This window comes from Arvicanthis niloticus, chromosome 9, assembly GCF_011762505.2.
Source record: "Arvicanthis niloticus isolate mArvNil1 chromosome 9, mArvNil1.pat.X, whole genome shotgun sequence".
In the NCBI taxonomy this organism is placed as follows: Eukaryota; Metazoa; Chordata; class Mammalia; order Rodentia; family Muridae; genus Arvicanthis; species Arvicanthis niloticus.
Genome location: NC_047666.1, coordinates 77,095,507 through 77,121,869, shown reverse-complemented (window position 1 = coordinate 77,121,869; position 26,363 = coordinate 77,095,507). Strand labels below are relative to the sequence as shown.

Sequence of the window (26,363 nt, the reverse complement as noted above, 5' to 3'; positions counted from 1 at the left end):
GCCCCTGTACTTGGCAGGTTATTGAACATCTTTTCCAATTCAAGTAAAAAGGAAGTTTATTTAAACTTTAAGAAACTTTTTTTTTTTTTTTTTTTTGTAGCTAAAAATTCACTGGAAGAAGGTTTTGTGTTTCTGGGCCATCTGAAAGGGTGAGAGCTAGTATGTAAGGCTGTTTGTTACTGTATATCCACGGTGAACACTGACAAATTGGGGCTCATATGTGAATAAATGCATGTGTGGTTTACATGCTACATACAGAGAGAAACAAAAGCTTGCAAATGCTGCATTTCATCCTAAGAGTTCACATCATGGGTATGTACAACAAAGCTACAGTAAAAACATGTGGGAAGCCATGTTTTAGACCTTAGAAATAAGCAGCCTTGTGCACTGGGGCAGTGTTGCTCTGGATCCCAGTGCTTTCTGGGACAGCCCAGAAACAGTTTCACTAGGATCATGTGGTTTTGCTTTTGCCTGAGAGACCATATAAATCAGCATCTAAAGTAAGATGCAAATCTTTCATGCTTTCTATAAAACTTCTTAGCTATTTCTCCCTCTGCTTCACAGACATTCTCAACAGTCTCAACCCCACACCGTGTGCCCAACAGGAGACCCTCAGGGGAAAAGCAAGACCCAGGACTTTAACAGCACCTACAAGTCCCTTTCTGAGGCTCCCAGCAGGGACTCTCACTAAAAAGAGTTATTAGGCTCACGACTCAGGAGTATCTAGTATCAGGTCTACTTAATTTCATGGCAAACAAGGTTTCACTCCTCTGTGGTTCCTCTTTATCAGGTACAACAGTTATTTTAATAATACTCCCAATTTACTTAATACAGAGCTGAGACCTTCCTCTGAAGGTCTTCCCAAAATCAACACCAAATTTTGGATAAAAATGAAGAATTCCTATGAAATTTGTTAAAAGATTTTTTCATTATTTTTAATTATGTACATGTGGCTATGCATATATATAATGTGTACTGCATGTGGCTATGTGAACATGAGACCAGAAGCATTGGCTCCACTGAGGCTGGAGTTAAGACAGTTATGAGCTGCCTGATATGTGCTGGGAACTGAACTTGGGTCCTCTGAAAGAGTAACAAGTACTCTTAACCCCTGAGCGATCTCTCCATCCCCCTCCCATGACATATCTTAGGACTCTATTTAAAGATAAAAGGCATTACAAAACCAATAAAGAAAACACAAAGACAGTGTGCCTGTGAGTGGGACCAGGAGAAAAGTCCAGCTGCACAAGCATGAAGATCAGAATAACAGCGCATGCCTGTAAACCCAGCTCTTGAGAGACTAAGACAGGAGGAAGGGATCTAAGGCTATCCTACACTGCGGAACAAGTACGAGGCCAGCAGGACTAGGTGAAACCGTTTCTCCAATACAAAACAACACAGAACAAAACAACAGAAAGAATGAGATCCTGATGTGTCAAACCAGGTGAGACTGGGTGGAATAAGCCAGGCACCAAAGAACCTCTTCTCAATACTTGAAAGCTAAAAACATTGATCTCAGAAAACAGTGCTTACTGCATGCTAGGAAAAGGAGGGAGAGGAGGACAGAGTGGCGAGTGGGTATAACACAACAGTTAAGTACAAGTGTTCCAGTGTTCTTCAGCACAATACAGTGACTGTAATTCATGACAATTTTTTTGTATATTTCAAAATAGCTACAAGAGGACACTGAATGTTCCTAACACAGAGAAACAATAAATACACCAGGAGATGTATATGCTAATGACTTTGATTTGATTACTAAATACTTCTTACAATAGCACATCACACCTGTAAATACATACTTGTGTATTTTTATAAAGAGCTAGAAAAAAGTTAAGTAACAAATAACACAAAACTGAAATACTAAAATCACATGAAGTAGCAAGGTCAACAGCAGTATTAGAGGTGCAGGCCCTCTGCTGCTGATACAACACGGGGCACACTCTGATGAGCATGCTACACTTACCATAGTTCTGTACTTAAAGGCACCAAATAGGACTTTCTAAAACATGACAGAACTGTACAGAGAAAACAAGTCACCGTAACAGTGGTGACATACATAAGGAAATACAATGCATGGTCACCAATTCTGCTGTGCATGGCATCACCAGAAGGGGGCAATGTGACTATGTGAGTCTATGTATAGAATTTCTTATACCTTCTGTTCAAACTTTGCTAAAACCTAACCCTAACATATAAAGGTTATTTTTTTTTTAATTTTTATAATTTGTTTATGTGTATGTACACAAGGAAGTAAGAGAGGCATCAGATCTCTGAAGGTGGGGTTTCAGGCAGTTTTGAGACATCTGATGTGGGTACTGTAAATTGAACTTGGGTCCTCTACAGAAACCACTTCCTCCAGCCTGAAGCTTATTAATGTTTAAAAGGGTACAACATGGGCTGAGTGTGGAGGCACACATCTTTAATCCCAGCACTCAGGAGGCAGCGACAGGCATATTTCTTTAAGTCCGAGGACAGCCTGGTCTACAGAAATGAGCCCAGGACAGCCAGACTAGGGGAAGTAGAGAATCCCTTTTATCTAAAAATCTTCCGAATCCTCAAAAACCATCTGAAGAAAACTAAAAGCATGAAACTTTTAAGTCTGAAACAAGTTGCTTCTACTGTGTTAGAGCTGCCAGCCAATGGCATAAAGAAATTCAGTGGAGCTGGGCGGGCGTGCCAGCACACACTTCAACCCCAGCTTATAAAGGAAACGCCGGAGGATCTGAGTTAAGATTAGCCTGCTCTACACAGTGACCTCCAGGATCACCAGGGCTACATAGTGAGACCTTGTCTTTAAAAAGAGGGAGAGAGAGGGAGGAAGGGAAGAAGATGGAGGAAACTCAACAGGAAAAGACAGGACTAAAAAGGAAAAACAACAAAACAGTAAAGGGAGCGATGGCTCGGCAGCATTTGCTGCTCTTGCAGAGGACCAGGCTCAGTTCCCGGCACCCACACAGTACTGTAAGTCACAATGCTTTAAGTCCAGTTCCAGGGATTCAACATCCTCTTCCGACCTCTGTATGCACCAGGTCAGCATGTGCAACACATAAACATGAAGGCACAACAGCCATACTCATAAAATAAAATTTAAACCCAAACAAGAAACAAACCACTCTTCACTCTGTCATAGTTGCTTTAGCTGCTGACCTGACAGATCTAGGGTCGGTCACTTGGGAGAAGGGGCTCTACGTGAACAGCTGCTTGGATCTAGGGTCGGTCACTTGGGAGGAGGGGCTCTAAGTGAACAGCTGCTTGGGTCATGTGTCTATGGAGCATTTATTGGGTTGCCCAACCCATGGCGGACAACCCCATCCCTAGGCAGGTGGGCTAAGCTGTATAAGAAAGAAGGCCATGCCGGGCGGTGGTGGCGCACGCCTTTAATCCCAGCACTTGGGAGGCAGAGGCAGGTGGATTTCTGAGTTTGAGGCCAGCCTGGTCTACAGAGTGAGTTCCAGGACAGCCAAGGCTACACAGAGAAACCCTGTCTTGAAACTCCCCCCGCACCCCCCCCCAAAAAAAATAAAAAAGAAGGAAGGCCATGAGCAAGAGAAAATCCGGTGGGCTGCATTTGCTGCCCTGACATCCCTTAAGACTTGGAAGTTCCCTCCCAGAAGCTGCTTTTGATCAGCGTCCTTCACAGCACTAGGGTTCCTTCTTATACGCTGATTTTCTCAGTTACCTTGTCACACTGATGGAAAGCTGACAGTAAGTAAGGCCCTGGGTTTGATTTTCCAGCAACAAATTAAAAAAATTAAAAAAAAAAAAAAAAACAAACAAACTTATATTGCATAAGCAATTTAATTACACAGATTATTTTAACCAGTCTTACTACTTTCATTGAAGCAAGTCTGACCAAAGAATGGAGGGAAGAAAGCAATTGATCTTAATTATTCTTCATGCATAGTCCCTGTCTATGAGCTTAATGTCATTTTTATAACAATTCCCAGGAGGTTCTGGAATTCTGTAGCCTTCCACTGTTGTCATTCCTGCATGGTTGCCTCAGCCAACTCTGTGAGGGAAAGCTACCAAAGTCTGCTCTGTTTCCACACATGTTGTGAACTTCCAAAAAGAGAGCAAGGGAAGAGGTTAAATATTTACAGTGATGATGTCCATGTTAACACTGATGCAAGAAACTAACAAAAAATGAAAAATATAAACATGAAATCTGGATCCTTGGGTTTTAGATTTGATTTATTTAATAACTAGAATTATATGAATTAATTAAACTATCTCCTTCAGTACTTGCATATGTTATTAATGTTTGGCATATTTAAATAGTTCACATTTGGAAAACGCCATTTCTAGTTTTAAATAAGTTACTACAAAAAAAAAAAAACCCACAGAGAAAATATGAATAATCTTAAATGAATATAGAGTCAGTCTTCTATGTATGTATTTCATACCCACAGATTTATCAATTGTGGACAGAAAGCATCAAGGGAAAAGCCAAAGTATCTAAAAAGAGGCTCTGGGATTGCCACACAGGTAAAGAATCGAGAGAAGGAATGAAACAGACCCCACTATACAGCTACCATCATCCCACAGATGTGTGGTCTCAACAGCACTTGTTCGTTACTCCTCAAGTCTTATTTATATACTACATCATAGGCCTATGATGACTGTGTGTGTGCACTGAACACGTACAAGTTTTCTAGTCATACCTTAGCCAATACATGGTAGGGAGTGATCAACACACATTTCCATTCCATTCGTTATCTAGGTAGATCAAAGGTGATTTAAAGTATGTATTTCACATAGATACCATAATGTTTATAAGGAACTTAATCCCCTGCAGACTTTGCTACTCATTGAGACAGTGTAGCACGCTGTATATATTTAGAATCTCAGCACCAAAAAGTTCACATATAGCTACCTGAACACCAACTAAGAGCAGAGAGTCTAGAGATTCCTGGGGCAACCTCCACCTTTCAGCAAATGAGACTTTAGCCTAAAGGTATCCTTTCTCTAAGAATCTATAAATCAATTAATGCCCATCACCATCATCACTCATCTTCCCAATTTGCCCTCTGGCCCCACTTTAGCCCTACAGAGCGATGTACTTTCTCTGCAGCCTATAAGGAAACCAGCTATGGAGCAGCTCCATTCACTACCACACTGTCCCATGTCCCTGTGTCCTAGCCTCTTTTAGGATATCATCTCAACATCTGAACTCTCAATGACTTTCTCCTGAGGACATGAGTAGTCTCACTGCACTCTGTCAAACAGTTCATCCAGCATAAACCATATTCTCTTCTTTAGAACCCAGTTACACCCATAACTGGCACATAAGAACCCCAATTTCAGTGAGCATACCATACCACACACCTCCAGCAAGCATGCTTACCTACAGTTCCTGTGTAGCTTCTCTAGTCTTGAGAAAAACTCTACTCCAATTCACTAGACTTCTTTTTGCTCCACCCCACCTTCCAAGTATGAAGTCTAACTGTGAACAAATCTGTCCTCCTCCACACTCTTCAGATTACCTAATTTTTATTGTACTCATGCAGTAAACCTTCGTGGCTTCAACAATGCATTTTCTCTGAGCTCCCAGACCTCCCCGACAATGAATAAAGACCCATTAAGTGCCTACAATGTTCTGTGTTTACATGTGGTATTTTAACAAGTTTCTTCCTTTTGATAGAAATCCCATAAAGAGAGAAAAGTTTTGAGAATTGAGTGATAACCAGGACTAGAGGACATCTCTACTTGTCTGAAGCACACATAACCAGACAAAAGAAGAAAGTGTGAACAAAACAACCTGAGGAAGCATGTTTACAGGGAAAATAAGACTGAGTTAAAATGACAGCCAGTGCCTGGTCACCATGCTAGGTTGTAGGCGTGGGCAGAGCTCCAAGTTTATCTTCTAGAAACCTGTCTTGAAACACAAGGAAACTCATGCAGTTCTTTTCTAGGCCTCTGAGAAGAATGAGGCCCACTGGCTCTGCTGAGACTACCAAGTCAACTACACACAGCAGTAAAAGAATATAACTATACTCTATATGACTTAAAAATTAACTTTTAATAAAAATACAAGGCCACATTTAATTTTCTGTGTAAAAGAAGACATGATCAGTAATGAGTCCACTATTCAGTTTAATTTTGCATTTAAAATAGGGAGTGGGTCAATAATATTTTTCTGCATATGCTATTGGATTTGAAGTGTTCCATTTTTTTCCCCCTGAATCTATAGCTTCAGAGGAATCTATGAGTCTGCTCTCATCAAAGATGTAATCCACTTCCCAACCCCTGAATCTGAGCTGCCAGTGAGACTACACTGGCCAACAAGTGGAAGACGCCAAGGCCACACTACCCCAGTACTGAGCCTGGCTTCCAGAGACCCATGAGTGAGCTCACTGACTTGGATACTTCTTCTTTGTAATTAAAAGCAAATGTGAATAGGTGTTCTGTCTGCATCTGTGCACTACGTGAAGTCCAGAAGAGTGTGTTGGGTCCCCTGGGCTGGGGTTAACAGATGACTGTGAGCCACCATGTGGGTGCTAGGAACTGAACCTAGGTCGTCTAGGAATATCAACACTCTTAATCGCTGAGCTCTCTCCAGCCCCTGCATGCCTTTCTTTATGAGACAGCAAGGCTGGGTTGGCCTGCTAGAGAATCAGAGACCACCTGAAAAACAGCTAAGTCATTCCCAGAATCCCAGGTACAGGAGGGCATAGATGGCACACAGTCAGAGACCTCCCAGTGAGTATTACTGAACCCTGTATATACTGTGCACTCTTGTGTGTATGTGTGGACACATAAGCACACCTATGGTAATTTATTAAAATATATTTATTAATTTGTGAAATATGGTCTCACTCTCTCAAAATATTTTAGTTTTCTTTAGTTACCCTTTTTATGATGATATGAGCTAGTACAATGCCTAAATAAATGAATAAAATAAAGAAAATGAGGCAGATATTATAATTTAGTGTGAGGTTGCTAAAAGTGAGTTACTGGAATACAGACACTGATACCATAACAGGTGATCTCATAACTAAGACACTGTTAAATAGGTAGCAAGAAGGTAGCCTACAGCATGAATACTGTATACAAAAAAGATCTGTGTCCTGGTCAGGGTGGCACAAAATGTGATCACACTACTCAGAACACTGTAGAGTTCAAAATGTATAAAATGTTTATTTCTGATGCTTTACATATAATATTTTCATACTACTGCTGACCACAGATATAAGAATACTGTAGAAAACAGAACTGCAAATAAGAGGCCAATGATAGCTGTCCAGAAGCCAGTATTCACCTTTCCCTTCACAGAGACGAGCAGGCCCAATAGAGACTAGAAGAACTCCGGATCACCCCAAGGACACATGCAGAAACACACACACACACACACACACACACACACACACACACACACACACAGTGTCCTTTTTTTCCCCTCCTGAAATGGTCTATGTAGCCTTAGCTGGTCTGGGACTGGGTATGTAGACAACCTAGGCTGGTCTCAAGCTCACAGAGACCTGCATGCCTTGGTGTCAGTTACCGAGTTTTCTATGGTTTGTGATACAGCTGTAGCTGCTGGGGCAAGTTCTGATTCTTCCCATCTATTTTATCTTGCTAGCCTATTGCCTTTCCCCATTAGTACTTTTGAGAAACAGAAATCAGTAAGTACAATACTCTTCTTCACTAAAGAAGTAAGCTAGACAGAAACCATTCTGCTAAGAAAGGACGTAGAACTCTTGTTAGAAGACTTTACTTCTCTCACCAGTTACATAGCTAGCTTCAAATTCATAGATTCTTTTTGTGAAATTTGCTATAATAAGGCAAATAAGCCTCATGCAAGCTCAACATGGTTTTTGAGACCAGCTGGAGGGAGGGCCAACTTGATGTTCTAAAGCCCAGGTCAGTAGGTGAGGTGTGTGGCCAGAAGGATCAGGGTCTCCTGCACACATGAAGCTCTTTACCCTTTTACAATCATCCTTTCAGAAATTTCTGTCTCATTTCAAGGAAAGCTTTCCATTTGCATTAAGCGCCTTCTCCATCCTTCCAAGAGCTAAGTATTTCATTCTGAAAGCAGATCTAATCAGCCTAGAGCACATGCTACCACCCTGCCCACTCATCTGGGAAAGCAGCTGAGGATCTGTGGCTAGAATGACCAGGCCTGGCATGCTTCCCACCCTGTAGGGTTGCCCTGGAACTGTAACAAGGTGGAGAGAGAAAAGAGGGGGTTCCAAAGGAATGTGACCCTACTTGGCCTATGACCTATAGCTCCCAAGTCCCAACCTACTCAAGCCACCAGGTCACAGACCCAAGAGCACATAATTGCAGCATCTTTGCAGTGCTGATATTAATACACTTAAATGCTTCATATCCGAAGATCTAATACAGTTGCAATCCCAACTTTTAATTATTTCATGATGAGGGGTTCTATTCTATGACTCTGTCTTTCCTACTGACCTCCTTTACTCATCATCATTCGGTTTAAAAGGTCAATCTTTTTCAAATGTCAGCAACAATCCCATTCAAAGTCGCCTTGCCTGTTGCCCCATACACATCTACACCACTGCAGTCTGTTCCCGCTCCAGTCCCTGTGTTCCACAGTGCACTGAAGTGCCTTTAATTTTTCACTCGTGGAGAGCATTCAAGCTAGCTCCTGGCTTTTATCTTCACACACAAACAATAGCCACTTTACTGTTTAAAGGAAGTTCTTAGTTTAATGATCTGGGAATTTACTAACTAAGTTGATTTCTTATTTCTAAATCACAGGTGTTTCTTGAACAAATCCCTACACTGTAAAAACCAAATAAATATATGTCACTAATGTGCATCACATTATCCTCAACTGGAATAGTTCTTACTTTCAAGAGATGTAAAACAGCCATGAAATTTAGCATCTACATGATGACATTTATTCTCAAGCCATGCATCTGGACTGTTTTCCAGAATAAATGAAAATGAAGCATTTTCTTAGATATCCAATGTCATAGAAACTTACAAAACAAAGACCTCTGTGTTTCATATTTATACCACACTACACAGCTTTTCATGGTGTATTCAGATAAATCAACTCCTAATATATACATCATTTCTACAAAAGACTACAAAATAGGCACAAGAGTTATGCTCTCCACTTTATACAGAGGGACACTACTAGGAGTCTCTTTATCAAAGCAAAGGTAATGAAGGTACAACCTATAGCTTCTAACTCACTTCACTGCAGCGGCCAATGTTTGCTGGCTTCTATGGACACGTAACAAAACAGACAGCTTCTTAGCTAGCTAATTGGCCAGGAAAGGACTTACACTACATTGTACACTCAACCCAAGAGTTCCTAAGAGGGTATGCATGATTAGTGCATATAACTGCACACTTTCAAATCTCCACAAAGTAAGAAAAATAAATCTTAACTAGTATGGTAAAACACAGATTAACAGTTACATAAATATACATAAAATTATGAACAAATATACATATAATAAAAGCAAAGACAAAAAAATTCTCATAGGAAACTCCCAAACCAAAATACTTTGAAGGCTTCCACTAAGTAGTCTAAACACACAAAAAAACAAATGCACACAAAATGTAAACCACCGAAAAGCAATCAATGAAAGAGTACAGGAGATGTGTATGGGGTGAGCAAGTCACAGAGGAGATTTGCTAACGCATTTGCAGCAATATGGATGGAGCTAGAGGCCTGTCTGCATTACCTTTCTAATGCTCTGCTACACATAACCAAGACAATCTATAGGAGTTTATTTGAGGTTCACAATTTAAAGCCCATGACCATCATGGCGGGTAGCATTGCAGCAAGCAGGCAGGCGCAGTGCTGAAGCAGCAGCTGACAGCTCCCCCTTGAGACAAAACCAGAATACAGACAATGGGAAGAGTCATTTGAAACCCCATAGCTATAGGCTAGGGTTGTGACACACCTCCTCTGACAAGGTCACACTCTGTAATTCTTCCCAAACAGTTCCACCAACTGGGGATCAAGTATTCAAACATATGAGCTTATGGGAGCCATTCTAACCTCCAAAAGAACATTATGCTAAGTGGAATAAGCCATACACGGACAAAATGGTGCAAGATCATACTTACCCATGGAAGCTTTAAAAAGAGAAGAAATAGGAAAGGTCAAATACACAGTAACAAAGTGGAAGGGAGATACAGGTTAAAGGACAGAGACACAGTCGGTAGTAAGAAAGAAGTATAGTCTCTTAAAGGCTGCGATTAATAGTGTACTATCTGTTGTTGGAGTATTGCAGGAGAAGGGATAGTCTTTACTCTAGACACAATCATCTGCAAGATGATATATTAATTTGCCTACTTATAGTAACCATCTTACTATGTAGTCAGAAGATGATATATACATCTCAGATTTATAAACTGTAAACCATTATTATGATATACCTATGCTGTATAAAAATCCAGCAAGGAATTACTTCTTTTCAAGATTTTGTGCTACTCTTGTTTTTGCTGCATCTTAAATTTTAGGTTGAACAGCTTTATTCTAAATATTTAATTAGTAAAGTGGGTATTATATACATTTTAAACAAACTTTAGCAAAAGCTCTTAAGATTAATTCACTGAATAAGATATAAAGCCATTATTTTTATCCAAGAGATTAATTTGTGTGTGTGTGCGCACACACACACACACACACACACACACACACACACACACCCTCTCTGGACCATGACTGTTCAAAGAATAATAAATGTAGATGGTCAGTCATTCAGAAAGGATTACAGATGACACAATATAAAAAGGAAGGAAGACTTGATAGAATTTCTCAAGCATTTATTCACACCATTATTTTTTTAAGTGGTGAGTACGCTCAAAAGCAGTGGAGAGACCCCTGGCCCACACAGATGCACGGGGAGATGTCTACTTGTAAGTTTAAGATCGACTTCTACTCTTTCTTCAGAATGCAGCACTTGCTTTGCCCTATCCCCTCTCCTAGGAAGAAAGGCCAGCCTCTGAGACTTCAGCCTTCTGTACAACAACTTCTCATGAATTAGGCCTACCTCTCTAACAGCACTTCTAGGAGGCTTGCCAACATTAGCACCTCAGCTCCAGCAAAGAGGAGGCAATGGAAACTAGTGGCCAAGCACCTAGCTCAGGAATGAGCATGGGACTCCTAGTGGCCAAAGTCCTGGGGGGGAAAAAAAAAGCTTTTTTTTTTTTTCCCTCCTGACTAAAAAGAAACCTTAACCTTTGGGGTTCAAAATAAAAGGCTGTAATCCAGAAAAACAGACAACCGCTCTTTGGTTCGGTTAAAAGAAAGGCAGGTTAAGAGGACCCTAGAGCTACAGCAACTGCTTTGGGTCACTGACAGACAAGCACCTGACTAGATGATAGAGAAGGTGCAATAAATTGTGCCCTGTGCTGTTAAGGCAAAAGGCTTTAGAGAATAAAAAGCTTTTCTTATCATCTGTGCTTAGTCCATTTCACACATCCAACTGTCCATCACATGTGAACACTACAAATAGTTACCCACAATTCTGAGACCATGGCTGCTTTCGAAGTGCTAATACCACAGGATTTGATTGGGTGCTTCTGTATTTACTGGTCACTTCAGAACAAAAGTCTCAAAAATAGCCAGAGGCTACTCTTAAGTATCCCAGAGATGTCTATCATCTACAGCTATGAGGACTACTTCCTGTTTCCCTCAGGCTTCTCCTCAGCCCACTGTTTTCCTTACTTCCAGACCTGACCTACATTTGGTTTGCCCATACTCCCCATAGCAGCACAGTCCCCACTGCCTTGCTTTCCTGGAACTGCAGTGGTTCCATGCAAACTGAACTGCGAGCAGTTTTAATAGAATGAGATGGTCAAGGCAAGCTCTGGGTGTTGGGTGTCTCTCAAAAGGCCACACAGGTCCCTCCATCATTTTGGTTTTATGTGGAGTGGGTTATACTTCAGATCTCTTAACAGATTCCCAACCCCCTCCCCACAGCCTGAGCACAATCACACAAACCAAACTTGGGTTAACAGGTGACTTATCAATTCACAGTGGATAAATGTCACATAAGAATGTTAAATTTCACACAAACCCAAACGATAGCATAAAACTAAGTACCGTGCTATGAGCAAAGTCATTCGAGTCCCATATTAATGGCATCCTATGAGAAAGGAAGGGATAATAACAGACAAGGGACTGAGGGCAGCAGTGAACAAGATCATTTCCACAGAAAGGCTTATGGTCTGCAGTGAGCTACAACAGTGTTGCACAGCCGGGTTCCTTCTTCCTTTCTTTCTTCAGTTTAACATGTACTTTTATCTATATACCTGTGTATGTGTACAAGCACATGTGTGTTCAAGTGCCTTCTGAAGAGAGAAAAGGTTGAATCTCCAGGAGCTAGGGTTGAGGCTGCTGTAAGCTGGCTCATGTGGGTGCTGGAAACAGAACCAACACCCTCTAGAGGAGCCGTGCATGTTCTTAACTGCTAACTTCATCTCTCCAGGCCCTCTATTAATGCTTATTTAATGACAATTTAATATACTCGTGTGACGGTTTGAATGCAAAATGTCCCTAGCAGGCATGTATCTGAGGCTGTAGTCCCCCACAGGCAGCATGCACTAGGGAGCAAGCTGTGAGTTTAAAACCTTGCCCCAGTTCCTATACTTCTACCCCATTCCCATATTTCTTTAGGGTAACATTTTTTTTGTTGTTGTTTTTAGACAGGATCTTGTGTAGTTTGGGCTGGCCTTGAACTTGCAGTGGCTTGACTCTGCTTCCAGGGATAGAACTACAAGTATAAACCATGACATTCAGTCCCAGTATATGTTGAAGAAATAGAGACAGATGAGTATGAAATTCTTAGCATGGGTCTGGGATTTGAATGGAGAAATATGTTTGCTCGATGTAACTGAAGTCCCTCATGAAGGTCAGATTTCAGCCACTTAAAATACTACTATGTTCTCTTCACAACTCAAAAACCAAACCCTTGTTAGTCTACCCACCCAGGCTGCTTCCCTACGCATATATTCCCTTGTTCTAAGGGTACCATCATTCTTGTAGCCACTTGCTCTGACCTCTTCCTCTGCCAATCTCCTTGCTCAGCAAGATTCCTAAGGCCTGTCAACTCCCCTTTAATATCTTTGATCAATGGCCTCCTTCTTTTCCACTCCCTCTGTTACAGATTTGGTTGAAGCAATCAACTTCTAGATTAGAGTAACAAACCCATCTTCCCCTGTGATTCCAGGCTTGCCCATCTAATGCAGGGGCTGCTTGAGATAAAACCTCTGGATGACAACTGAAATAGCATGCCTAGGAATATAGACAACCCAAGTGACATCTAAGTGCAGTCCAAACTTCCACCAGCACTCCCAGCGCTGCCCAAGAGCACTCCTCCAGCTAGAGCGCTTCTCATGATAAAGCAGACCAGAGCCTCCCTTTCCAGTTCTCTCTCCAGTCCTTTAATCTGAATCCCATCACACCTGCAAACCCACCTTGCTCAAGTCCTTTTACCTCCTAGCAGCCCCAGGGCAGCTCACCAAACTGCTGCTTCCTCTGGTAAATTCTTATGACACCAACTGACAACTTGTACTGTCAACTGACAAAACTCCAACTGACACATTTATACACAAAGCTTTTTACCACTAACCCTTACTTACATGTATCTATGGAACACAATGAAAAGGTCACACAAGATAATCATTTGTTTACATATCTCCAGTCTTCCCACCATTTCTAGCCCATTTTTACTCTTCACTCTCTCACCATCCAAAATACACACTGACTTTGAGAATAAGTCTTTAGAGGAGAGAAGATCACATAAGAAATCTAGATATCATGGGCTTACAGGAATGATGGCTCAGCAAGTAAAAGCACTTATGAACAAATGATACAAGCTTGATAATCTGAATCCAGTACCTGTAACCCATAAAAAAGGCAGAATGTGAGAGCCGACTCCACAAAGTTGTCCACTGACCTCCACATTGGTGCACATATAACAACAACAACAACAATAATACAAAAAAAATCCTTCTAGACTGGGTGTGAGCATTAGCTCATGGATGCCACTTACTCAGAAGCTGACTGACCGTATTCCAGGCGTTAAGCTTTATCAAGAGAACTACAGGCAAAGGAGAATGAGCAGGTCTGGTCTCGAGTAGAGGTCCTGAGACTAAAAAAGAAGGGGAAAGTAATCCCACAAAGAAGCTCACCTGTGGCTGGAGACACTGGTAACAAAGCCTTGAACGACTACGTTATAAACTCTTCTGATCTGTCACAACACACTGCACTTTGCCTTCATGAAGATGTTATTTTAAAATTCTATTATCTGTTCTTTTTGTTCTAAATGTCTATTTCTCCTCTTAGGCCTTAGATTCAAAGATCCCCACCATCATGTGCTCAAGCTCCTACAACAGTGAATGAAACTACAAGGCACTCCTAAATGAATGTACAGGAGAGACCTGGACCCTATTCATAGTAGTTAGCAGGTTTTGTGCGTCAAACAAGGTCCTGGTGGGCTAGTCCACTAGCCTAACCATAATATTAGTGAGAAATATACTTTTTTAAAAAAGTAATTCTGATTTATTTATATGAGTACACTGTAGCTACCTTCAGACACACTGGAAGAGATTATTACAGAAGACCCCATTACAGATGGTTGTGATCCACCATGTTGTTACTGGGAATTGAACCCAGGACCTCTGGACAAACAGTCAGTGCTCTTAACGGATGAGCCATCTCTCCAGCCCTGAAATATACCTTTTATTCCAAGTAACCAAGTTAGAGCGCCACGTGGTGTAGGGCCTGCTTTTTACTGCCTTGTTCCTTTTTTATCCTTATTATTTATTGTTATGTGTATAAAAATTTTGCATATACATGTGTCTGTGTACCACGTGTGTGCCTAGTACCCACAGAGGCTAGAAGAGGGTATTATATCTATTGGGACTGGAACTACAGACAATTGTGAGCTGCCATATCCTCTAGAAGAGCAGCCAGGGCTCTTAAACCAGTGAGCTATCATCTCTCCAGCACCCTGACTTATATTTTGGCTCATAGACCTGATGTGAATACTAGTGATTAATAATAAGGCTTCATGGCCTATCTAAGACAGGTCTTTATAGCCTCTTTGGGAATCAGTTTAAAGAACAAATAAAACCCACAAGAAATGGAAATAACAAAAAGTAATGTGGAGGCTGGATAACAGCTCAGCAGTCAGGAGCAATTGCTCTTATAGAGGACCCAGGTTTGGTTCCCAACACTTACATGGCAGCTCACAACCTTCTGTAACTCAGTCCCAGAAGAGCACTGATGCCCTCTTCTGACCTTGCTGGATACCAGGCCATGCACATAGAACACATACACAAATGCAGGCAAATCAGTCATACACATATATACCTAATAAAAATTTTAAAAAATTGCTGATATTTAGATTTGATCTAAAATTTATATATACATATAAAATATAAAGTAAAAAAAGTAGGAAGACATGTTTTCCCTACGCATTTCCCTATTTTAATGCATGCAGTATGTTCAGGATGTTCCAAGCTCCATCAGGGATAAATCCTGTGTTGTACCTAATGAACTAGCATAAAGTGCTCAGTGTATAGAAGGACCTACATATTACAGTCCAAACTCTTTCTGGCAAAGAGGAAGCAGAGCCCTGTCACTGACTGTTCAGGAACATCACACTATGCTATGACAAATAGCTGGTCATAACCACTCTTGTAATCCCAGTACATAGGAGCTGAGGCAGGAGCATCACTTTAAGTCATCCAGGGCTACACAGTAAGAGTTCCAGGATAGCCTGAACTACAGCCTGAGACCCAGTTTCAAAAGTTTTGTTTCAAATCTGATTATAACTGCTACAGTACTTAACTACAAAACAATTTTAAATAACATATAGTCAGTGACTCTTATGTTTTTATGATGGATTATGTATCATTCCCCGTCTTCCTATTTTTTTATTCCTTGCAAGTTTAAATGACTGTCACCTATCAGAAACTCCACCATTGCAGGTATTTGGGAATTGTTAGCACATTTTAGAGTCTACTGAAGATATGGAAATAAAACTTCATTATCCCAAATTATATATTGTTCCATTTACATATCTCAAAAATGTCAAATTTATATTTAAGGAAAAAAGCAGTATAAAAAGCTACCTCCCAGAATCTGCAAATAGCATAGTGTATAAGTACAGTCGACCCTATTCCTGCCACACAGTGTACAAGTACAGTCGATCCTATTCCTGCCACACAGTGTACAAGTAAGTACAGTCAATCCTATTCCTGCCTGAGAACCTGCAAGTAGCCAGTAGTGTCTCTACAGTCACAGAGCACTGTTTTAGGATTTGCTTTGCACTTTAAGGAAACCATCATAAAGCTTTGAAGCACAAAAGAATAGTCAATGACACATCCATTTTAAGCAACAGTGACCTGTCATTAAAGAGTCATTAAGCACGATTTGCAAGGCTTAAAAGCAAGAAGTTTAAAAACATTCAAGTATATAAGGTTATCTTCTGTACTTTGTAAGCTTGTATTTGACTTCGGGTAAAACATGGAATATTTAAAGATTGACTTTAAGTTATAAATTCACTTATAATAATTCTTAGCCTTTTCCCTTGAAAATAAATCACATGAATTAAGTTTTAGAAAGCCATATGAAGCCAGGCGGTGGTGGTGCACGCCTTTAATCCCAGCACTTGGGAGGCAGAGGCAGGCGGATTTCTGAGCTCGAGGCCAGCCTGGTCTATAAAGTGAGTTCCAGGACAGCCAGGACCACACAGAGAAAGAAAGAAAGAAAAAAAAAAAAGAGAGAAAGCCATATGAAAAAGTAATATTCAAACTCTGCATTTAAATAGACAGATAAACAGATACGTGCAGAATTTGAAGGCTAATTTAGGGTACACTGAAAATCAGTTTTTTTCCTTAAAAAAGTCAAAGCATATACTTAAATACTTATCTTTAAGATAAGGAATTTTGATAAATTATCATTTTTGAATACAAATATAAAATGTTCTCTATATTATGAACTCTTTTTAAAAACCTAGCTGTAAACTTGTGATAAAGAATCAATTTCTAAAGTATATGAAGTAAAGTAGTGACCCCCCCTATTCAAATGCATAAAACTCTCACTCTGCTCGGGTCCTTCGTTGACATGACAACTACTTATCCTTGAAGCTGTCTCCTTGAAACTTCAGGGAAGATACGTACACACACATTTTAGAAGAGTGAACACAGATCCACCACAGAATGTCAGCACACCTGGCTCTGCACACATCACTTATTGCTGCTTATCCATCCAAGTTTAAGGACAGGCCACAGAAGAATGCCACTCAGCTCTCCCAGGTATCCCACACCACCTCTTCCCGCCAGGCTCGGTTTTCATTATTCTCTAGAATACTAAAAATTCTCAGAACAGCATAAAATAAAATTCAAAGAAACTTATCCTCTGGGTGAAATTTAGAAGCGGTTTTCCCCAGCTTGTCTAACTCACAGTTTGGAAGACTGACCTCCAAAGTTTTTTAAAATGTCAAGCTAACAATGAAGCTGCTTGAACTTGCCCACTCCAACGGTCAATACTAAAGATTATCCAAAGAGAAAGTTCTTCCCAGGACCCTGCAACTGGGAATAGGCAGGCGCCAGCACTGTCCCCACAAGAGCAAGGCTTTCCGAGCTCACACATCCCCTCTGGGCACTAGAGTGCTGCAGATCCCCAAAGACGATGGGCACCTCCCACCACACTTGAAAGTCAGAAGACTAGTCTATCTCCTCGATGTTCTCAAGTGAGCCAAGCCTACTGCTCATTCTTCTATCCCTCCTTTTCCTCTGATTTGATCAAGAACAGCAGATGAACAGACGTCCATGAACATGGATCACTCTCTTCCTGGAAGCTATCTTTCCTTGGGAAGCTCCTCAGCTGTCACCTGCAGAAGGTTAGGTGCCAGAGGCCCGTCCCTGTTGCTTCCTTCCATGCGGGGACAAAGGGAAACAATGATTCTGATTACTTCCACCATTATCATGAATTTCAGTCTTCACCATCAAAATGAGAAAGCATTTCTAGTATGGGATGAGCTAGTATGTCAAAGTCTCTAAGAAATTACAGCTGACCTTAGTGATGTAGCTAAAAATAAAGGAATAGGGTCTTCTAAACCCCAGCTAGAAGAGGGAGTCATACACCCACATTCAGCACAGCATCTATTTGTGAATGCTAACATGCCCATCCATGCTCAGTGTTATGATGGATTTCTAAGATGTGCCCAATTCTGAATCAAGTGCTCTCACCATACAGATGATTGTTATTTTTGAAGCAATTACTGGCTATCTCTTAATATCACAGGACTAAAGCCCACTAGTGTTAGGATGGCCTTAACTTATAGCTTTCTAATATTGTTCTGATTTTCCTAAGGTGACTTAGGCATGGTATTCAAAATTCTAATTCAAAATGAAAGAAAATGTCATCAAATGGCTAGCTAGTAAAACAAGGTCTGCTAGCTTAGTTCTAAATGAAAATACACACATCGGGCCTATGTTACTTTTTGATTTTGAACTATGAAAAAAAACCAATCATGCAAAAGCACACTCATTCACAGGAATTAAAGTATTACTGACATTGATGTCTACTCTCAGATCAGCTAAGCTTAATGTACAGTAGTCTATAGTGTGTTGAATAAATGAAAAAGAATCAAGATCCTGTTTTTATGCCAGATATGATGGCATACACCTTTAATCTTGGCACTTGGGAGGCAGATCTCCATGAGTTCCAGCCCAGCTAGAGGAACATACTGAGACTCTGTCTCACAAAAGCAAAAACAACAAAAACAAACCAAACCCCTTGCCTTCATTTATAACACCAGGTCTGTATCTAAAAAGAACACTCTCTTCGTGGCAACACAAGCTCATTTAAACTCAGAGTGAAAACAATGGCTGGGAAAATACTTGATGGTTTCCTTTTACTGAAGCCTTCGTTTTATTTTTTACGGTCATCTAGAAATGTATGGCTTGATTGTCAGACAAAACCTTGGTCCAGATAACTGACTAATCCAGAAGGACCGCACTCGTGAAGATGCTCAAGCCTTCCATCTCACTTCTGCTTCTCCTGCTGCTGTGCTCAAAAGGAACTGCACCTATAAATATACCTTGACATTTTACATAAAGCATCCTTCTACAGAAACTTAAAAAGCCATTCAAGTAATTATAATTTAATGAAAATATGCTGTGATCTTAAAAAACACCACCTGGTAAAAATAAATCGACTGGGCTCAATGTGCCTTTAAACTTGGAATCTGTGACCACTAATAAACTATTAAACTTGTTACCAAATCTTGTGCTTACGTATTCCCTTTTAAGACTCAGTCACTTAAAATGAACCAAAAATGTTTATATAAGAAAAGCAAAGCTCTTTTACAAATAGTTTTTAATTTGAAACAAAGACAAACCAACTTATTTTCGCCTGGTAGCACGACCTCTTCCCTGTGTGATGCTGCCCTCCAGCAGTGCGGCTGTGAGGAGTGCTACCAAGGTAGATGGCAAACAGCTCTGGAGCCCACAGAACTGGTTCTCACAAGTTAGTCAGCCATCTTTCTTGTCAAGCCCTCTTCAAAGCCTTACCCAAGCAGTATTAGTAAGACACAACGGCTGGGATATTTTTAAAGACACTATCCTGAATTACAAACAAGCTCCATCAAAGGTATGCAGCATCCTGAGTTTACTGTGTTCCACTTTTCCTCTTCCCCAGCTTTACATCGGTTCTACTACTTATTAACAACTCAGGCTGTTATCTGTCATCTAAGCTGAACTCACCTCTGAAGGAGGAACAGAAACATAATACAGGGATTTTTTTTGTGTGTGTACAGGAGTTTTCTTACCACAGATAATCAAAGACTTTACACTATCCCACTACAGAAACATAATGAAACATCAAGCAAACTAATGTGGCGAAAGGTGACCTGATTTGCAATCTGTGAATCCATGAACACCCAGGCAAATAACAAGATAATGAATGAAAAGGGCTACCTTCCCCTCAAAATCTCATAACCATCTAAAGAATACAATTAGCCCTGTTTCATAAACTTTAAGATAGGATTGTGTCTAGACTCACAAGTATCCAACTTCAGGTTCATTATAACAGTTGAATTACCAAGGGAAGCAATCAAAACTCACTCACTTTATATAGTATCTTGCACCTTCAAACGTATATGCTTCTTCCCAGCCAGTGGGCAAATCTAAAAAATATACATTATAATTAGTATACTTCAGTGAGATTGCAAAATAAGTTTAAACCCACCTTATCCGTCTTTACCATTACCTATATTCATTTAAGTATGTGTCGATCCAAAGTCTCGGCTGGCAAGATCCTTCGTCAATCAATACAGCATTATTTGGAATTTGGAAAATGACAATTCAAATTTAAAGCCACCAAGAAAGTTCCAGCAATATTTGAGATGACCCAACATAATTACTCCCTTTAAAAGTAGTCAGGGTGGGAAAGGACTATAATCTGGTACTCCAACAGGCAAAGTCTTCAGAATCTGTGTAAAACAACCATCACTGATTGGTACAAACCCCAAATGGGCAGCATGTTGCATTTTTAGGTACGCCTTGTCTATACAAACCCTATTTTTCAATCCAAATCCATCTAGGTTTTCTTCTAGCATGAAAAGAACTCAGGCGCTCAATTAGTGGAAAACTGACTGAATACTTACACACATCAGTACACTTGACCTTAAGAGACGTGAAGTTTCAAGTGAGCTACTGAATCTTTCCGTGCCACATGGTCACATGGTACTTATGATGACAAGAGGCTTGGACTGAATCACTACATCTCCAAAATGAAAAGGCATCCATGTGTGTACAAAACCAGAGCCCAAGCAAAGTAAATCAAAAAATAGATAGATAAATGTGAAATCACACCATAGAATAAAGTATGTCTGACACATGACTGCTATTTAATCTGTGACGGTGATTCAAAGACATTCGTGTCATACATAACCAAAATAAACCTGAAACAATGCCATAAAACATTTGAGTTAAATTCTTTTAATCATCTATTGTCTTCCATGAAATAAACGTGTCCATATCTACAAAAGTAAGAAGGCTATTAAAGTTGCAAATATGCATATAAAACAGGCTGAAGCTAAAGACTGCACAGGGAGTTAGGAAACATGACGGTTTATTAGTCAGAAATGCCCTAAAAATGTAACCTCATCACGCTTGCTACGGCAGCCTTCCCTTTCCTCCTCCACATTTTTGCAAATTTGGACACATTATTAGTCACTTCACTGAACTCCAGCGTTTAACAGAAAAGGCAGGTTTGTTCACCCTTCTGGCAACTTTAATAGGAGAGTCTCAGAACCTCGGAGTTGGAGAGAAAAGTACCCAGAGGGACGACTGAACCGGGCCTCACCTTCGCCCCAACTGTTCTCAAGCCTTTGCAGTCACCCGGAATAGAGGCCGGCCAGTATGAGAACTCACGTTACGTTTCAGGCAAACAAGTTGGGTGAATGTAAACAAAGAATGACAAAAGAAAGCCAGACCAGCACTGAAACCACCACAAAGCCCTCCTCCAGCTCAACTCATGCTAGGCATTCAAGAAAGCTATCAAAGCAACTCGAGATGCGTTTCCTCACGGAACTGGGGCCCCGAATACCCCCCACGCGGGACCGCCCTGGCTCGCCCACCGCCTGCTGGTGGTACGTGGAGCTTGGCTGCAGCTACCGGGGACTTTTGAGCAGGGATCATTGGCTGCGGTACACGCTCCGGCGTCCTAACTCCAGCTGCTCCTCGGGTAGCAGGACCGGACTCACCGGCGTTGGATCACATGGGGAGGGGGGCACCGCGGCACCCCTAACTCTTCCATCAGTCACCTACCCACAGTCCCACTTAGGAGAAGTAGGAGGTGGAGGAGGAGGAAGCTGTTTGGCAGAAGGCAGTTCTCTGGGGAGCAGGGCGAGGATGCGGGACCGTCTCACCGCGGGGGTGCTGGGATACGGGGAGCAAAGGGGAACGGGTGAGGACTTCCTGAAGGGTGCTGGAGGCTGAGACGGGGGCGATTCGGGATAGAGGGGCGTCGCCCATCCTCGGGGGGCGTCGGGGCAGGGATGGGGACCAGGGCGCAGGAAGAGGGCGCCGTCTCCCAAGTGCTGATGAAAAGGCGGAGAAGAAAGGCGCCCCGGGACTCAGTCGCGCGGAGCCCGGAGCACCTCTAACCCCGCCAGGTGGCCCCAAGCCGCAGCCCTGGCCCGCCCTACCTGTGCTCTGCCGCCGGTGCCCGGTGACCACGGCCTCGCCGGTGACCGGGTGCAGCCAGGTGGTGCTCTTGGCCTCCTCACTGCAAGGAAGAGAAGGGACAGGCGCTGAGCGGGCGCGAGGGGCGACCCACGGGGCCCCCGGCCCGCTCGCTCCCGCCGCCCCCCAGCCGCCCCGCGGCGCCTCCCCCGCCTGCTCACTTGATGAAGAAGACGCGGCCGCCCCTAGTGATCCCGTACGTCCAGGAGCGCGGCAGCGAGCAGATCCACTCCAGGTTCAGGTCGGCCGCCATGTCTGCTCCCCGGCCGCCGCCGCCGCCGCCGCCTTGTGCTGCCGCCGCCGCTGCTGTGGAAGGCGGGCGCGCGCGAGCGAGCGAGCGAACGGAGCGCAGGGCGCGCGGCCCGGCCCGAGCGCGCCCCCGCGGCCGCCCTACCCCCTCGGGCGGCGCCCTCCCCGCCGCCCGGGCTGAGTCCGGCCCGCGTCGCCGCCCCTCGGCATCCTCCGCGGCCGGCCGCCGGCCCGCGCTGCGCTCGCTCGGAGGCTGGGCGAAGTGGCGCCGCGCCCCCGCCAAAGCCCTCCCCCGCGCCCCGCCCGCGCGGCGCGAAGGTTCCGGGGTCGGGTCCCGCTGGCGCCCGCCCGGAGGGCTCGGCTCCGAACCCGTGAGGTTATGTACCAGCTACTGCCTAGCCCGGAGCTTCTCCGAGAGACGCCGGGCGTTGGAATGGAAAACTGCTTTTGGGAAAGGCTTTTTTTTTTTTTTTTTTTTTTTTTTTTTTTTTTTTTTTTTTTTTTTTTCCTGGTGTGTGGCGTGCCAAATAAAGGAGGGTCCACGAGTGAGCTCGGACCACTGAAATGAGACTGACTCAGACTTAAGGTCTTTTTGTTACTGTTTTCTTTCTTTCTTTTTTTTTTTTTCTTCCTAGGCTTCTGAGTCATATAATAGTTTAGAAAATAAAAATTTGCCTTTTCTTCTTCCTTTCTTAAAAATTATGCACTTATCAACGTGAATTTCTGGTCTCCCAGTCTCTTTCGTGTGTTACAAGGGCAACTTACTTTACGGAGTCCTTGGGATGGTGGACATTTATATCTCGCCGACCCTATTAGAACTATGATTGTCTCCATTTCACCGGGTGAGGTGAACAGGAGGGGATGCAAAGGAACAATGGCAAAGCCTGAATTCAAATCGCCTATAGATTTTCAAGAGTCTGTTCGAATGAATACGTTGCTGTATAGTATTTTTTTTAATGCCTTGACAACCCCACTCCCCTTGTCCTTTGAACAAAGGAAGGGTTCACTGCTAGTAAGACCTCCCTTGGCACCAGTGAAGAGCACTAGGCTTGCTCCTTACAGCCCCTGATCCTTCACACTTGGAATTGTCTCCAAGGCTTTGCAGCAAATGACTCATCCCCAAAAGAGACACAGTTCAAAAATAATAGTACAACTTGGCATTCTCAAAGCACCTTTTTTTTTTTTTTTCTGACCAGTTTTGGGTGCTTCTGAAACATTATCTCATTCATCTTCCCAGTAACTGAAATAAGTAAATGATCCTTTTCAACCTTTAAGGAAACCAAGGCACAGTGAGGCTGAATGCCCTTGGCCAAAGCTCCCATGAGAGTGCATTTTCATTGGCTTTTTCTCCTATCTCCTGATTCCCCAAGGCCATACGTCTCTGGTGAAACGGAGACTGCAATTACTGCTATAATTTTCCTGTCCATCTGCATATACAGAAGGGGAAAAAAATACCATTGCTGTAATGTTTTCTCTTTGGGGTTCCTTTGTATTCTCCCTCATTTCAGTCCTTATTCCTTTTTGACATCTTATCTCCTGCCCAGTCTCTGGAAAATATGACTCTTTTTTTAAATCAATAAATAGCTAGCAGGAAACCTCCTACATTAGCATCAGTGGTCACTGTCACAGCACAGCAAGAATATGAAGAGCTGTTGACTCTCTATTCTGCTACCATTACAAATTTAAAAAATCTCCCAAATGCCACAGTAGCTTATGAATCTAGTGCTTGATAGTCCTGCTGAGGGATTTGAATGTTTGCACATCGCCGAGCAGTCTCTAAGTTGGCTATGTGCTGTGCTAGGCTTTTATTTAGCTCTGGATCTTTTGATACTACAAGATGTGTTCACAGAAATCCCATCTCAAAAAGCAGTATAGATTAACTAATGTATCTTTAAAAATCACAACCAAGGGTATGCTTGGGGAGAGAGGGAGAGAGGAAGGGAGGGAGGAAGGGAGGGAGGGAGGGAGAGAGAGAGAGAGAGGGAGGGAGGGAGGGAGGGAGGGAGAGAGGGAGGAAGGGAGGGAGGGAGGGAGGGAGAGAGAGAGAGAGAGAGAGAGGGAGGGAGGGAGGGAGGGAGGGAGAGAGAGAGAGAGAGAGAGAGAGAGAGAGAGAGAGAGAAACAGAGAAACATTTGCAATACTCAAATTGTAATCTAGAATCTTTTGTTTTGGTTTGGTTTGGTTTGGTTTGGTTTGGTTTGGTTTGGTTTGTTGAGACAGGATCTCACTATATAGCCCTGGCTGTCCTAGAACTTGCTCTGTTGACCAGGCTAGCCTCTAAATCAAAGAGATTTGCCTGCCTCTGCCTCCAGAGTGCTGGATCTAAAGGTGTGCCCTACCACTCCTTGTGTAATCTAGACTCCTAAGAATAATTCTCTATGCCCTGAAGTTTAGGGAAAGCAGCAAATACAAAAGCTAATGATGTGTATACAAAGCAAGACAGGCTTTGATTGGGGTAAATAAGAGCCCAGATGACCTTCAGAGCCAGCGAAAGCAGCTTCATACATTACAATGTGGAGTGTTGCAAATAATGTCTCATCGTTAATGGGTGAAACTTTTATTTTCTTAAAATCTCCCTGAAATGCCCTTTCCTTAGGGCCACACTTTTTATCAGGTCTGTTTGATCACGCCTTTCCTATTGCCGACTCTCCTCAAGCTTGAGTCAGCCCTGGGCTTGGCGGAGAGTTTAATTTTCTTCCTGATGCCTCAAACCCTCAATGGAGTTATTACCCAATAACATATCCTTTTATCACCTTACACCTCTGCAGAACTGAGTCACACCTAAACTCATATCCAGTGTCTGCTTTTTATTATCTGTTTTATATATTTCCAGCCTGTGAGACGATTTGATTTCTTTCATGATTCTGTCTTTTGAGAAGAGCCATCCTGTGACTGTCACTTCCTCAAAGGAAGAGGAGGCTCAAGAGTCCTGAGGAAAGGGCCAGTGAGATGGCCTGAGTTAGATTACCCGGGACCCACGTGATGGGAGGGGATAATCAGCTCCTCAAGGTCCTCCAACCTCCACACATGCTCTGACAGCCCCACTTCCCATATAAATGTGTGAGTGTGTGTGTGTGTGTGTGTGTGTGTGTGTGTGTGCGCGCGCGCGTGTGTGTGCACTGAAAATAATTACCCTCCCCATACACAGAGGACAATCCTTGATCTAAAGAACCCACAGCTCAAAGCACAAGAACACAACACGGGAGTGGAGGAGAAAAGTCCAAACCCAAGATTGCTTCCTAAAATATTTGAAAGGAAATAGAACAAGGTGGCATCTTAGAAAACAACAGATCCCTGTGAGATGGCTCGATGGGCAAAGGAGCTTGTGGCCAAGCCTCTAGACCTGAGTTCCTTCCTCAGGTGCACAGCGTAGATGGTAGATGACGTAGATGACGAGAAGATGACGTAGATGACGAGAAGACTGACTTCAAATCCTCTGACAAACACCCTCCCTTTCCCCTCCACTAAATAAATAATATATAAAATCCCTGCAAATTCATTCACTTCCCTTTAAAAACTTTTTAAAAAATCACTTATTATTTTTATTTTACGTGTATGAGTGTTTTGCCTGCCATGTATGTAAATGTGCCATGTGCATACAGTACCCACTGAGGCCAGAAGAGTGTATCAGATGCCCTGAAATTGGAGTTACAAACATTGTGAGCTGCCTTGTGAGTGCTGGGAATTGAACCCCAGTGCTCTTAAGCACCAAGCCATCTCTCTAGCCCCTGCTTCCCTTTTTAAGGGAGATTTTTTAAAAAGTGAGATAGAAAGTAAAGAAAGAGCTTGTGAGGGCAAAGGTTTTTTTTGGGGGGGGGGTGTTTTTACTTCAAGAAACATCTATTATTTATATATACTATCTTTTATTAAACTCTGCTAACAAGGGCCTGGGACTGTAGTCTGGTGGTAGAGCT

General features: G+C 42.5%; 1 protein-coding gene across 34 annotated transcripts in view; it reads right to left on the bottom strand.

Annotated features, from left to right (window-relative positions):
- The window catches only part of Plekha5 (pleckstrin homology domain containing A5), a 165,763-nt gene extending 142,861 nt beyond the window's left edge, over nt 1–22,902 (bottom strand). For 11 of the 34 annotated variants that reach the window (XM_076940732.1, XM_076940723.1, XM_076940733.1 and 8 more), the window contains exons 1-3: nt 22,362–22,661; nt 22,164–22,243; nt 20,081–20,138 (exon numbers count right to left, since the gene is read on the bottom strand). In XM_076940732.1, coding sequence (XP_076796847.1) covers nt 20,081–20,138; nt 22,164–22,243; nt 22,362–22,453 — 230 coding nt within the window. In that variant the 5' untranslated portion in view covers nt 22,454–22,661. Of the gene's footprint in view, nt 1–20,080; nt 20,139–20,221; nt 20,387–22,163; nt 22,244–22,361 lie in introns of those variants that run through there. The other 23 variants (XM_076940735.1, XM_034511517.2, XM_076940734.1 and 20 more) reach the window with 9 other exon arrangements.
- Nucleotides 22,903–26,363: the final 3,461 nt, after the last annotated feature.